Below are 15,758 nucleotides of genomic sequence, written 5' to 3'. Positions count from 1 at the left end.
GTAGTTATTTAGTTAACATAGGCTGAGAACATTCAGTACACTACTACACAAAATCATTCAATTGAAATAATGTTTATGAATACTTATTGATCACTTACTTTTTAAATTAAAAATGATAGCAAATAGGGTTTATTCAAATATGCCATTCTAAAAATAAGTAAACCAAAAGAAGCTTTAATCCCAAACTGAATAGTTGACATTTAACACAGAGAAAAATTGGGTTTATTGTAGTTAAAAGCTTGATTATTTCTCAGTTATTTTTCTTTTTTTTTTTTTTAGCTCTTCACTGTGGAATAGTTTTGACCTAATTTTTAGATCTTAGATCTATAGAAATATATAAATGCTGTCTTCATCTTGATCTAGATAATTAGAGTTCTCAGAGTTCTTCAATGAATACTCAGAGAGACACAAAGATGAAGACACATTCCTTGTTCCTTGTGCTCAGACTGCTGCTTCTGACAAATTTGTACAAATACTCCTTCTTCCTTAGTGCTACTAAAGCATGAAATGGGTTGTCTGAATCAACCAGGAAAACCAATAACTTGGCAGAATTTTAGTCATTGATTAACATGTATGACAAAATTGACCTAGAGACATGCTTAGGAAGTAATCATCATCTTTTTTGAACTAATGTATTTTATAGGATAAGATACAAATACAAATAATGAAATAAGGTTTCTTGGCTTCTTGTCATTCAACCCCCAAGGGGGTTGCGACCCACAGGTTGAGAACCCCTGCTTTAACCCCTCAGAAAAAACAATATTATCTCTACTTAAAAAACAAAAAAGATATGCTTAAATTTATAAACAAGATTTCTATGTCTTATGTATAAGCAAATGTTTTCAACAAGCAATTAGGATTTACATTAAGGGTCTAGGCTCAACTTTGACTGATAAAACAACGGTTAACTGTATTCACTTTACAATCGCTACGATCTGAGTTTCAATTGCAAAAACAGTTTATCTATACGCTTTTTTTTTTCTCTCAAGACATTTAGAGACTTTAGTAAATGAAAAACAAAAAAAAAACTCCAACTTACCGTGTGGGGCTGTTTTATACTTTTGATTATCACATTCCATGCCAACAATTTCAATTTCCACATATGGACTGGCTACACCACGACCCTGTTTCACTAAATGTCTAGCACCCATGATCTAGTAGATCAAGCAGACAGCATTGTCACACAAGAAGGAAATAGGTTCAATTCAATTATTCAAAGTATATTATTTAGATGCTGCAACCAACAGAACTCAGTGCAAAAAAAAACAAAACAAAAGCTTAATGATTGGCTCTGACTTGTTTTGACTGACCACTAACTTGCAACAGTCCAGTGGTTTGGTTGTGCCCAAAAAAAAAACAAAAAAAAACTAAATGATTGGCTCTGACTTGTTTTGACTAACCACTAACTTGCAACAGTCCAGTGGTTTGGTTGTGCCCCCCCAAAAAAACAAAACTAAATGATTGGCTCTGAATTGTTTTGACTGACCACTAACTTGCAACAGTTCAGTGGTTTGGTTGTGCCCCCCCAAAAAAACAAAACTAAATGATTGGCTCTGAATTGTTTTGACTGACCACTAACTTGCAACAGTTCAGTGGTTTGGTTGTGCCCCCCAAAAAAAACAAAACTAAATGATTGGCTCTGAATTGTTTTGACTGACCACTAACTTGCAACAGTTCAGTGGTTTGGTTGTGCCCCCCCTTCCAAAAAAATGGTTAATGATTGGCTATGACTTGTTTTGACTGAACACACTTGCAACAGTCCAGTGGTTTGGTTGTGGCCCCCCCCCCCCCCCCAAAACAACAACAATAACATGAACATTGAAAGATATGCACAAAATCTGTATTTCAAATCATACGATGAAAACTCACTATCAATTTTTCATCATATTGTTTCTCTCTTCCAGCAGCACTGCTGGTTTATTCCTCCCTCTTATACTTTTCCCAATTCAAACATTGTATCACTTCACTTGATATAAAGGAGGTGTGGTGGCTAAGCAGTCAAGCCAGGTTCAAATTTTTAATTTTGGGATATTTGGGAGCCCCTGAGTCCACAGCTCTAATGGGTACTCGACGGACATTAGTTGGTGAAAGTAAAGGCGGTTAGTTGTTGTGCTGGCCTCATGACACCCTCATAAACCATTGGACACAGAAACAGATGACCTATAGATTGCAAGGTCTGAAAGGGGAACTACTCTTTACTTTACATGATATAAAACATTATTTTCACACACACAAAAAAAGAAATACATAAAAAAAAAAAATCCTTACATGAATACAACAAACACTTACATTGATAGTGAGAGTCAAAGGCTCAACATTCAGTGCAGATAAAAACTTCTTTTCATAAGGACTGTACAAATCACTTCTCATAACTGATGGTTGGAGGACATAGCCAGACCTACAAATAAGCAAATTAATCAATAGATTCCAAAATGATTCAGCAATAAGAAAATATAACAATATTGCACCACTGTTGTCCAATGGAATAGATATTAAAAAAAATAATTAAGTCCTTGAAATTCTATTAAAGTGTTAGAGTGCTTCTATCTGAATCCTTTTTTTTTTGGTTGTATTAAAATAATACTCTTTGGAATTTTAAAAATAAAACAGTTAGCTTAGAGTTTGGTTTGAGTGTCTTAATTAGATGAAAAAAAAAAGTTCAAAAATTGATTTATTAAGCCTGCTTTTTTCATAGCAACAGCCAATGTTTTGATGCAGAAGTTTTTGTTTCCACTTAAAGATGATTGACATTTGGAATTGATCATCTATGTAGTTAAATTTAGCCAGCAAAGCAAATAATGTAGAATGTAACTTTCAAATGTGATTCTATTTAAAACAGCTCTCCATCACACAATACCTTCCGTTCATGAGGAAACGACCTTGATTCAACTGCATTGACTTGTCAGGGGTCTGGTAGTTTAATGCCAACATTTGGGACCCACAATTCCAAATCGGAACTGGATCATAGTTGGACGAGTCTACCCTCTGACCTTTGGGATACACACGACTCAGCTGTTTTCTATGGTAGCTGTTGTGTTTAGTTAGGAAAAAACATTCAACGCTATAATTTAAATAATCTGAAAACATTCCTCTTTAAACATTCCTCTTTAAATGGTAACTATTCTAGGAAAAGCAGCAAACAACTTTGTAATTAACAAGGTTCAAAATACATTTCGGATGTAAGGATACGCTATAAATTGTTTAGCTCTGTGTTTGTTGACCCACTTCTCCACCTTCGTCTCTGGAAATGATGACATCTCATAATAGGGTCCAGGGATCTCTGGGAGCATTAGGAGAAATTTATGAATATTATATTATATACATAAATATTTTATATTATTTTAATCTACTTATACAGCAAGAGGAAAAATAAACATTAATTGATATGAGGGAACCATTCGGATCCAAAGTCCAATCATCAATTGATCTAGAAATAAGAAAACAATGCAACCAGTTACATTTTACATCTCCAAAACCAGTTTAAAACTAATGTGCAGGTTGTCACAAATTCAAATGTTAATAAGAAAGTCTTCACACAACACTGACTCACCATCAGGATTAAAAGGCACAGCTCGACAGTACACAATCAAATCTGAAAACTCCCTTGCAATCCTCATCGTCCTCTCCAGTTGTTTCTGTCCGGTGGTCTGCAATTTGAACTAAAAGTGAATACGCCAGCATGCTGATACCATCTACATTAACAGTCAATGCAGTGTTTCTCAATCTTTTATAATCATCTGAATCCCATCCATTCAAAGTACCTAAGCCAAGTAGTCAATGCTTACAAAGCCCAAATACCTGACGTTTGACTGATTGATGTCAATTCTTAGAAACACAAAACTTTAGGTAACTCTATTGCCTACTTGTATAGTTATAGGAATGCTACTAGAACTTACATTTGTTGTATATATCAGGTATGGAGATTAACAATTGTGATTTAAGGTTGAGAAACACTGATATTAGAGTTACACGGTGGATATTTGTAATAGTTCATAGAATATTTAAGATCAAAAGATAATCATATCTTTTGAGATTCAATATGTATGTCAAACAAGGAGTGGAAACTAGATGTAATTACTCTTAACTAGTTTAATAACAGAAACATTCTGACCAAATATCACACTTTAATGAATAATAATAAAATTACAGGGATACTCAATTATATCCAACACCCTCTAAGACTGTGCACCTGTTTTGTATCATAGCACAATGACCAACCACCCCAACTTATGTCAGGTACACATTAGAGTCAGGTGGACTCAAGGTCATCCACAAAATCTCACTTTTTAATCCCAGTTATCAACTCATAACTCTTTATTTAGTTCAAAGCCAGGAGCCTTATTAATGAGCCTTATTAATGAGCCATATTAATGAGCCTTATTAATGAGCCTTATTAAAGAGCCTTATTAATGAGCCTTACATGCCCCTTACATTTGTTTATGATTTTCCTTAAGAGTTGAGGATTGCTAGGTTTTAACTCTTTCTCTCCGTAATTATTTTCCACATTCCGATGGAATTATTTATTTTACTCATATATATTCCACTACGCTGTTATGATTAAACTTTAATAACGTTTTTGTTTGTTATCAGAAAATGTTATATTTGGTATACAATCAAAGGAAAATGCACACCCTTTTTAGATAGTATAAATTGATATAAAAGTATAAAATGAAAATAAAAGTTTATCTTGGATAGCATCATTTAAAGGTAAAACTTATTGACTTATTTGGACAAGTCTCCCTTAAAACTAGATCTCAACTAGATCTAGGCAATATTTTATGATCCAAATTAAATAAAAAGTCTTTTTTTATTATATTTATTTATATTCTCACAAAACTTAATATATAACATATATAAAACATTTATATTAATTGTCTCGAGGTCACTATCCTATGTCACATCCCCTATAAAAATTAATATAGAAACAGTCTTTTTTAGCCTCCACTCTTTAAAAACACTTTTTTTTAAAGCAATTAAAAGCATTTTGTTAGGAAAGATAAAATAACTGACTTTTTAAGCATAGATGAAAATATCGTTGATTAGGCTGCATATTGGGATAACATCAACGATGATATCGTCAGTTAGGAGAGAAAGAGTTAAACTAAATGGAAACTATGCACATACTGATCAATACTTCTAACGAAACAGACTTGCTATTTTCAATGCTTTATTCTAGTAAGAGTCCCCTTTAAATTCTTAAGGTCAATATATAAAGTCAAGTAGATGCTATTAGGCTAAAGGTTAGTAACTCAAAGCTGAAAGGTTTTCACCATCACTGAACAGCAAAATTTTTGGCTCTGTAGCCTTTCTAATCAAAGGCAACTACCAGGGGCGTAGCTAGGAATTTTCCATCGTTTAGAGGCTTGGGGAGGCTTAAACTCTTTGGAGGCCCCTGCATTTTGCGTAATATTAAATTTTTAATGTAAAAAAAACACTCATTTGGAGGCCCCCCTCAAGTGCGGGCCCGATGGGGATTTTCAAATCCCCCCCCCCCACCTTAGCTACGCTACTGGCAACTACATCCCAAGTACATCCTGGGCACCCATCTATTCATAGCAGCCATTCTCACCCTCTGCAGAGCTGTAGATGATGATATAGAGATCTTCTCAATCCAGTCTTTCATATCCTCCTCCGAGTCCACAGCTATTTCAATGGTCGGACTGTTTTTGATTGGTGCTATTCTGAACAAGAATCTGTTACCCCGGGGTTGTAGTACATCTAGAAAATGTACACATCAAAAGTACAAAATTGTATAAGAAAGCTTGTACACATATACCTTATACATAACAGTTATTCAAACAGTATGCCAAGAAAAAATGGTCAATGCATGTACAAAATGTATATTTTATTTCCTTACAATTATTAAGCATAAGTCTCAAAAAAAAAAAAAAAAGGTAAAGTTTCCCTTTCAGACCTTGTGATCTATGGTGCAGATGATGTAAAGGTCATTTGTTTCTTGGCCAAAGTTAATGAGCAGGGTGTCATGTGGCCAGCACAATGACCAACTGCCTTTACTTTCCCCAACTAAAGTCACCTACCCATTAAAGTTAGGTAGACTCGGGCGACCTAAAAATCCAGAAATTCAAAATCCCAGTCTTCACTGAGATTCGAACTCAGGACCTCAGATTCGGAAGTCAAGCGCTGAATCACTCAGCCACAGCATCCTAAATCATTAAGTATGCTTTAGGATTAAAAGGTCAGAATTTAATTAGTCTCTAAGTAGTTGAATAGAGGTCTGTCTTAACCCAACAACGTAGGACAACAAAATGACAAAAAGTATGTAAGAATCATTCTAGCTGCTAAGATTCTAAGTATGAGAAAACATTAAATGAGTTACGACTCCTGGATATTAGAGAAAAGCAAACAATCTCATATAACATCTACAAACTAATAGAATGGCATTTGACTCAAAGTAATTGTTATAAGGAATAATAATTATGCAAACAGCTTCAAGGAATTCTATTCCTTCAAAATTGTCAATATTAAATAAACATTAAAAAATTCACCTATAATACATCCTTGAACATCTATGGCTCCTTGTTGTAGAACTCCAAGTGGGTTTGACTCTGCTGGGTTCTCAGCCTGTGTGTCAATCTCTTCAACATAGTTGGCAGGAAACCAAAGCTGCTTCTTGGACCCATAGTCACCACGCCACCTGGTGGACAAAACATAAGATAAACATCTAACTTAAACATCATACTAAAAATCATTAAATTCAAAACCCCAGTCTTCACTGAGATTTGAACCTGGGTCTCTCAGTTCAGAAGTTAAGTGCTTTACAACTCAGCCAACATGCCCTCCATATATGAATGAAAAGTATAGAACCTATAGGAAGATGATGTAAAGGTAATCTATTTCTATCGCCCATCATTATTGTGACCAGCACAACGACAAACTGCCTTTACCTTTACCCAATTTTTCCTGACTACTGTAAGGTACGCATTTAGCTGGGTGGACTCAGAGGCGCACTAAAGATACAGAAATTAAAAAATCCGTCTTTACCAGGATTCAAACCAGGGACCCCCTAGATTTGGAAGTTTTACAACACAGCCACCGCATCTATCATATATGAATGAGTACTAGGAAAAAAAGTCTCATGTATGTGTCCTGCCCTGTACTTCTTACAATTAGATTATTCAAGTGACAACAGTAATTCTTACTTTATCTGTCCAAATTAACAAGTTAAGGGACATTTATTTTTAAATCTAATTAAATGCTAGGTGGTCACTAAGTTCAGTAAGGACATTTGAACTAGAATCGCTTTGTTTTTTTAAACTTATCGTGGCAAACACTTGAGAAAAAAAAAAAGTTCCACTCACCATCCACCATCTTGTTTGCTAACATTTGTTATGATTGCATCTTTACAGAAAGACAGTTCATCACTGCGATTGGCACTGTAATCATGAAGTGCTTTCACTCGCAACTACAGAAAGCAAAAGTCATTGTGATATTTTCCTTTGTTGAGTCTAATTTAAAGTTCAACTCTTCAATTACTAACCACTCAATCATGTTTTAAGAAATAATAATGTGCTGATCAAAGTGAATTTTCCTGCTTTGCCAGCTAATGACTCACTGACATTTTGCCAATAGATCATCATTACATTTTAACTTTTTTATTTTGCCTATACTAATAATACAGTGGCTCATGTTAATTGCATACAGCCTAATTGGCCTAATCTTGAACACTAATAGACTTTACAACATGGCCTGGCCCAGTTAATAACATAATCTAAATGTGCATGGCCTGATTCAGAGCTTGCCAAGCAATGAAGTAGATCTGCCTAAATTTCTTTTCATATATCAGAAGTTAGTATTTCATTCATATAATTTTTTTAATTCATTCAATTTTTTTAAATTTTGTTAAAAACTTTTATCAAAACCAATAAAGAAAGAAAAAAAATAATGCAAATAAAGCACAGCCAGTCAACAAACAGTAAATTTGAAGACATATTTAGAGGAGTATTACATCTTGGCACAGTGTTTGTAAATAGGAGAATCATTTCATAACAAAATATTGCCTTTAGTGAAGATCATATCTTAAGAACAACGAAGCAGCATTCATTTAATTTCGTTAAACATGCTTTACTTTTTTTCTTTTCAACCATAAACCATAAGCCAGTAACAGCAAATTTGAAAAAGGGGGGGGGGGGGGGGGGGGGGCTGTGTGACAAGTGGAAGAACAATCCTATTAACATTCCTTATTTTAGTTGGACTTAACTGAATTGAGAGTGAAGAAATAAATGAGCGTGGGTTTGTAATATTGAAGCTTTGATAGAGTTATGGAGTCTTAAGACAATGAGAATAAGAACTAGAAAGAGATTTTTGAAAAACTTGTTTTAGTTTTGTGTCCAATGCATACATTTCAGAAAATATATTAGATACAAGCCAAAAGATTGCTTTATAAAAAAAGTAAATGTAAAAATCCTTTAATCATAAATTTTATTTTACACGTGTCAGACGAAACTTCAGTTTGAGTGAAGACGAACTCTTTATGGATGGAGACTGTAAAATAAATCATAAATCTACTTTTAATACACTATTGGAGTTTGTGAAATATTAGGCCAACATTTTGGAGTTTTGACACACTGTAATGTAATTTGTACAAAACATTTCTTTTTACTTGACAAATGAGAATGTTAGTTTCTATGACACAAAGACAATACACTATGTTTAATACATTTACTATTCTATTTAAAATAATATCTCAACTGGCTTCATCTAAATTTATCTATCATGAAGGTTTTATTTGGGTTTTTTTTTATTTAACCTAACTAAATTTATTATAATTAACAAGTTAGTACATATGCACAATGGACAAGAATGATTCTCTGGTCTGTTCTTTGACATATTATCATGATGATCCTGAGTTCAAACCCTGCCCACTTACATCCATAGCTGTCCTGCCGGAAGTTTGGACTTAGATGTAATAATTTTCATTTTTTAAAATTCAAATTTAAATAAACATATTTAATGATAAGCATCCATTTCGGAACATTATATAAATAAAGGCAAGGGCACATATATTCAGTGAGAAATAGGACATAGATAAACAATTTTAATATGTGGACCTGTAAAATACTTGAAATTAAAAATGCTTGTTCAAATAATCAAATTAAAAAAATCCTGTTCATTACTAAAAAAACAACAACTTAGGTTTTTAGAAAAATGTAACAAATTGAACTGCAATATAACTGTATTTACTAGAAAATTAATTTGAAGGCACCAGTCTTTTTACTGTTACCAATCAATAATTTGTAGTCTTGAATTTAAGATTTGATGTATGGCTATTAAACAATTATTTGAACTATCTTGACTTAATAGAAATTACTTTTACAGAGTGAAAATAACCAATTAAGTTATTATCTCTAATTATAACTAAAAAAAAAGATTATTACCTTACTGACAAAATCATTAGGTTGGTGATAAATGCCAGAGTCATAAATATCACTTTCATCTGGCGGCTAGTAGACAACCAAGCAATGGGATAGTGTTAAAACATAGATAGACATCTAAAAGCATGCAAGGAACATAAATAGAAAAAAACAACTAGCTAAGATTAACATTAAAACATGAATAGCACAGATGGGGGTCAAAATGACTACACCAAAACAGTTAATTTAAAAACCAATATACACACATTTAAATAATTTGTAACTCTAGGAAGATATGTCAGCTTGTAGTAAAAGTTAATATTCCCTCTCCCTCCCCTGATTGTCAAGGTACTCAAGTTTGTGAATGTGAAATGCTGAGATAGTCAGGTAGGCCTATATCAACAATCAACATTCCTGAATACATCTAGCTTAACTATTATCTCATCAGAGTCTGCAATGCAAGCTAACTTGATGCTGCATTTACAGCAAGAATTCCATATATCAGAGTGTTACCTATAAAACATTTATTTATTTATTGTGATAGCCTGACTACTACATATGTCTGAACTAGATACAAAAAAAAAATGTCTTTGAATTGGTGAGTTTGTATGTGAATAAAGTAGCTACTGTATGGTACGTTAATGGGCCATGACAGTAACAGAGATGTGAGTACACAAATATCTAGTGACCTACAGCTCCATCGTAAGGCTTTTGGACTTCCTGAAATGACTAAAATAAGCCATCAAACAATGTTTGCACTAGACACATCAAGATTCCTAATCCAGTTGAACTAATGGATGGATGGACGCTCAATAAGCTAGAGCAAAAGTTGATGACCACTTTTGTGGGATGGGAAATTGTGAGCTCTAAAAATACATAGAGGAAATACTGTTGGATTGCATTTAAATGTTTAAATATGGGACTTCAAGTCAATAAAGTGAAGTAAATAAAGTATTTAATACAATTTGATATTTATGTTTTGTTTGCATTTGTATACATACTAGGACTAATTTATCAAAATTTAGAAAAGAAAACAAGCATAGTATTAAATCTTTTTTTAAAAACAAAGCTTATCCAAGGGGGAGAAAAAAAAATTCTGGCATATATTTCAATACTGCACGAATAAGCTTCCTTTTTATATATATATATATATATATATATAACTAAATTAATTTACTACCACTAACTGATTAACAAATTGGTTAATTTTTGGATTGAATCATGTATTGTCCTCAACTATGAATAAATTATTTGAAATTTCAATTGAGAAGGAGAAGTGGGGGGAAATGTGTACAAAATGTGACAAGGGAACACCTCACATATACAGCCTCAATAAGTAGCATTTATTTCTCTTGTTCAATACCAAAATAATTAATTACCAATAATTAATTAACTAATTGGTTATATTTTTTTACTCATGTTTTGTTAAGTATGACAATTTTTTAAAGTTTGAACTTAATCTTTACAATTTTGTAAAGTTTGAATTTAATCTACAATTGTGTAAAGTTTGAACTTAATCTTTACAATTTTGTAAAGTTTGAACTTAATCTTTACAATTTTGTAAAGTTTGAACTTAATCTTTACAATTTTGTAAAGTTTGAACTTAATCTTCAATTTTGTAAAGTTTGAACTTAATCTTTACAATTTTGTAAAGTTTGAACTTAATCTTTACAATTTTGTAAAGTTTGAACTTAATCTTTACAATTTTGTAAAGTTTGAACTTAATCTTTACAATTTTGTAAAGTTTGAACCTAATCTGAGAATAGAAAGTGGGAGAATAATGTGTTAAAGAAAATATTGCATCAGACAGAGTTGATATAAGCTTTGCAGAGATGACTTAACACTGTGCTTTTTTTCTATACAATCTAAAACATTTGATTGCACTTTCCTAAACTGCAAGCGCATATCAAAGACCAAACAATTTTTTTGAAACAAGACTAAATACAGTTCAGAGTCAACCAATAATAAAGAGAAATAAAGAGTCCTTCTCAATAGAAACCAATCAGTTAATGCAATTCTATTTGATTTCATAGATAGAAGTCTGTGCACAGTTTGGAATATATAAAATAGGAAATAATGTTTTCCTGACTGTTACAAAAATGTGAATGCAGCACAAAGTGAAGGAAAAATTATCTATCATCATCACTATCTAGCCCTTTCATAATTTATTTATATTACCCCAAGAAATTTTTTTTAAAAAATCTTATTCCAAGTTGGTTAATTACCCCAAATTCAATTGCATTAAATATAAACTTAACTATTCCCTTTCAATCAGCTAAGGCTGTAACAAACATAGCTTTTATTAAATATGTAATATTTAAATTGCAAAAAAATCTGGTCTATCTACAACAATAGCAAACAAATTAAACTGCAAAACAAATGAACAAGGATATGTGTTACTTTAAACAAAAAAAAGTGTCACCAACTTTTCCCTCTAAAATAATATTGCTACAAAACCACATATACTAAATGCTACCATGCGAAACAAAAAAAAAAGGTATCTACACAATTACATATCTATATATAGATATAGAAACTATATGCATGCTAGTGGCTATTTCTATATTACATCAAGGTTATTAGATGTATACAAACGATGGCTAACAGTAATGCATAGTATAAATACCACATCTGATAGCATACCAAGCAAGTCAAAGATCAAAAGGAGAAACAACTAATGCTGCAGACCAAAAAACCCAGCATGCAAGTTACATCGAAACACAGAAAAAGGATGGCCACTCTACCAACACAGGCTAAGACTCAGAGGTAACTCTGGAGTTATCCAGAGCTACAGTACCTTTGTGGTGAAGTCATTAGGGTTTATATACAAGTCAGGGGCCCCATAGATACCAGTATCATCTGGAGTCTGTTGACATGAATAATAGAAAGCATAACAGAAGGGTAACAGAACTATTTAAGATACAAATAACTCTCTGGCTGCATTTTGTTAGCAGGTTCCTAAAAAAAAAATACTTTTGTTAAGCCATTTCAATGTATCTTTTAAATCCATAAGAGACTAATCCATTTAATTATATTTTTTTTTAAATAAATTTATTTTATCATAAATATAATTTATTCAAAAAAGCAAAAGTTGGTTTTAAACCCCAATATTTTGTTGGTGTTTACATTCACACTAGTAATTGATATACACACAGTCATGCCAAATGAAAATCCCTAACAACACAACTGCCTTTAATGCGACCAAACTTTTACTATCAATACTATCATGGCATATTCTTGTAAGAAAAAAAAACAAACTATTTTTCAAAAATCATTTTAAACAGGATGAAGTCAATAATGAAAATGGGAGTACACTCACCATATTGGTCATCTCCACCAGCTGGTGGTTTACTGGCTGCCGGAGTTTCATTTTTTTATACAGGGGTGTGTGCTCATAGTACTGAACTAGTTCACAAAGAGACTCGAACTGGGCATTACCAATGAGGAACAACCTGCCTTCAAGCTTGATACGGCAATGTTTGATTTTACCCTCAGCCCTGAACAGAACATGAAGAAAAAGAGCTTATGATACATATATTGGCTTCATGAAATATCTGTAATAGATTACAGTGTAACATATGAACCTTTATGGCATTGGTTTTTAATGGAAATATTTGATAGTGCCATTAATAGAAGGGACATCACATGTCTTTGTTTAAGAAAATTGGCTGAAGTTAGAATTTTCTGTAAGGAAATGATGATCGCCATTGTTAATTAAATCTGTATTGTATATTTAAAGGATATAGACCTAGCATATGATGTTCTAATTCAGTTACAGTCTAAGTATTTGAATGCATACATGTTTGCAATGCTATTTAATTATTCCATTTTATTCTGGAGAAATTGGTTTGAATCCATAACCTTTATACACTGGAGTATGGGCACTTTTGTTTCAAAAACAAAACAAAAAAATAAAATAGCTATAATAATCTGGTTTTTGCAATAACAAACAAAAAAATAGTCACCATGCTCTCGTTCTGAATGAGACATGATGAGCTCTTTTTGTATGAAAATTTAATAAAACTGCTGTGTTCATATCCTAACGCTTTCTGAGGCATTAGGCTAACACCATAAACAATACATTGTATCACAAAAGGTGCTATTGGGTTAATCCAGCGACCTATATTGTCATGCATTGCCGTTTGAAGATTACTTTTGGCTCTATTAATACTTTTAGGTCTATGAATATCAATATTTCATTTATATAACCAAGCGTATAATCATTCTGTTCCAAGTTAACTACTGCACTAAGTTGAAACGCCCAAGTCAGCCAGTATCAAAATGTAAATCACCTGAAAGATATAGCATAAGATTGCTGATCCTGAACGCTGTGTCTGACCAGAAAAGCTCCATCTTTTGGTATTCTCTTCAACAACTCTTCTGCTTCCCCTCTGCTCATTTCTTTATGATACCATCTGAATTTAACAAAAATACATGCATCTAAGAAATTCTGATTCTGCTTATGAAAACCATTTAAAACAACAATAAAAAAAAAACTCCTAAGGCAAAGAGTCTTCTTGTTGATAAGGAAAAAAAGGAAAGCACCTAGAAAGGGCTGTGTGACTCAGTGACATAGACTGCTTGGCTACCAATTAAAGGGGGTTTAAGTTCAAATACCCTTTTAAGCTGAGCACCTAAAGGCAGCATGATTGACCACCTCCTAAATACCCCTTCCACTCAATAGTACCCAAAAAAGATTGTACAAACTAAAGCATGAAAGATGTCATCATTTTGAATAATACAAATGCATTGGATACCAAAAACAAAACTGTAGCTCTATATGATAATAAAGCAGTAATACACCTAATTAAACCTTGGTTTCTCCAAATCACTTGATCATTGCCAAACTACCAATTGGAGGATATTTCAAATTATTGCACGTTTTTTGCTGAAATTTTAAAATATTTTTATAAAGCATCTATGCTGTTTAATAAAAAAAAAATCTAGAAGAGACTAAAAAAAAAAAAGAAGGCTTACGGTTTCCCTTCATGACTTTGAGGCTGAGGAACTGGTTCCTTCAAGACTTGAGTAAAATCTGAACTTCTCAACGGGAACTGACGATAGTGCACAATGAGGTGATACAGACTGTCAAAAGTTACAGCGTCTATCAAATAATACTTGACCTGGCCTCTGTCCTGCCTGGACTTGATACGGCAGTGGTTCACACGACCCTGTCTCCTGCAAATGTACCAACAATATGTGTAAACAATGATACTGACTTGAAGTCAGAATGTTGAAAAAGCAATGGCAGTAGTGAGACTTCACTTACAAAATAACTACAAAGTTAATTTTAAGAAAACTTTTTAAAAACTCCTGCCAACATCATCTGATTACTTTGTTAAAATACTCAGTAAAAAATAAATGTAAAAATTATTTTGAAAATCAATATGGCAAAAAAAATAATTTTTTAGCATTACTTTCAAATAAGGCTCTTGTGCACTATAATTATGTGCAAATCAATAACAATAATTTAGTAGTTAAACCAACTTAATTGAAAACTGTATTAATGCATAGTATGTTTAATTGCATAACAATAGAAAAATCCAAAATACAAATGCACTTTATACTTTTTGAATACAGGCATTCTACTTATTTGCATAGTCTGGTTAATAGTAAAAACCAGACCTTGCTATGCAATAAAATGGATTACACTGAGATTTTTTTCTATTCAAAAGTAATTTTATTTCCAATTTCCACATTTACCAGAATGAAAGAGAGAAATCTCCAACAAATGTGTCACTTTCCCGGACTAAAAATGTACCATCTCCCAGGTAGCTGTACTGCCGAAGCAACTCTTCAGCCCGTTTTCGCCCTCCTTCCAATCTGCCATGAAACCATTTCTCACTGTAGTGAAGCTCATCAACAGGACGGCCCTGGGGAAATATTTTAGCATAGTATTAAAACAATGCTACCACCAAGATAATAAAAAGGAAAAATTCCTAGAATCAAAAAAATATTTTGATGATTTGTATGATACATTCTGTAATACCTTTTTCTAACAGGTCAGTTAATGAGAAATATTACCTCTACTGAACCCTCATCATCCTCATCATCATCCTGTTCTGTTGGAGTCTCCTCTGCATAAAATAATTTGCTTCCAGACAACACAAAGAAATGAGGATGCCAAGTCTGAGGTCAACAAAAAGTTATGCAAGTTTTAAAAGTAAAATTTAAAACAACATCTTAACAATAAGAAATAACTCCCAGAGTTTTTAGGATTAAGAAATAAGAAGAACTAAAACTCACTCCTTCATTCTGGTCTTCCAAATATAAAATTCCATTTTTTACAGATGAACTGAGATCAGGTTCCAAGGTGCCTAGAAAAAAAAAAGATTCATTTCAAGAGAAACCTCTCGTAAAAGAGAACTAACAAATCACAAGATAACA

At 32.7% G+C, this 15,758-nt stretch overlaps 1 protein-coding gene across 6 annotated transcripts in view; it reads right to left on the bottom strand.

Annotated features, from left to right (window-relative positions):
* The window catches only part of LOC106062205 (1-phosphatidylinositol 4,5-bisphosphate phosphodiesterase gamma-1-like), a 42,900-nt gene that overhangs the window by 9,984 nt on the left and 17,158 nt on the right, over nt 1–15,758 (bottom strand). The window contains exons 17-33 of one of the 6 annotated variants that reach the window (XM_056035193.1): nt 15,618–15,688; nt 15,396–15,500; nt 15,075–15,244; nt 14,349–14,549; nt 13,664–13,786; nt 12,691–12,868; nt 12,169–12,237; nt 9,396–9,461; nt 8,449–8,502; nt 7,320–7,423; nt 6,507–6,655; nt 5,570–5,718; nt 3,551–3,659; nt 3,190–3,280; nt 2,858–3,028; nt 2,290–2,398; nt 1,040–1,154 (exon numbers count right to left, since the gene is read on the bottom strand). In XM_056035193.1, coding sequence (XP_055891168.1) covers nt 1,040–1,154; nt 2,290–2,398; nt 2,858–3,028; nt 3,190–3,280; nt 3,551–3,659; nt 5,570–5,718; nt 6,507–6,655; nt 7,320–7,423; nt 8,449–8,502; nt 9,396–9,461; nt 12,169–12,237; nt 12,691–12,868; nt 13,664–13,786; nt 14,349–14,549; nt 15,075–15,244; nt 15,396–15,500; nt 15,618–15,688 — 2,034 coding nt within the window. The remainder of the gene's footprint in view (nt 1–1,039; nt 1,155–2,289; nt 2,399–2,857; nt 3,029–3,189; nt 3,281–3,550; nt 3,660–5,569; nt 5,719–6,506; nt 6,656–7,319; nt 7,424–8,448; nt 8,503–9,395; nt 9,462–12,168; nt 12,238–12,690; nt 12,869–13,663; nt 13,787–14,348; nt 14,550–15,074; nt 15,245–15,395; nt 15,501–15,617; nt 15,689–15,758) is intronic. The other 5 variants (XM_056035194.1, XM_056035195.1, XM_056035196.1 and 2 more) reach the window with 5 other exon arrangements.

Source organism: Biomphalaria glabrata, chromosome 7, assembly GCF_947242115.1.
Source record: "Biomphalaria glabrata chromosome 7, xgBioGlab47.1, whole genome shotgun sequence".
Lineage (NCBI taxonomy): Eukaryota > Metazoa > Mollusca > Gastropoda > Planorbidae > Biomphalaria > Biomphalaria glabrata.
This window is presented reverse-complemented; position numbering and strand designations above follow the sequence as displayed.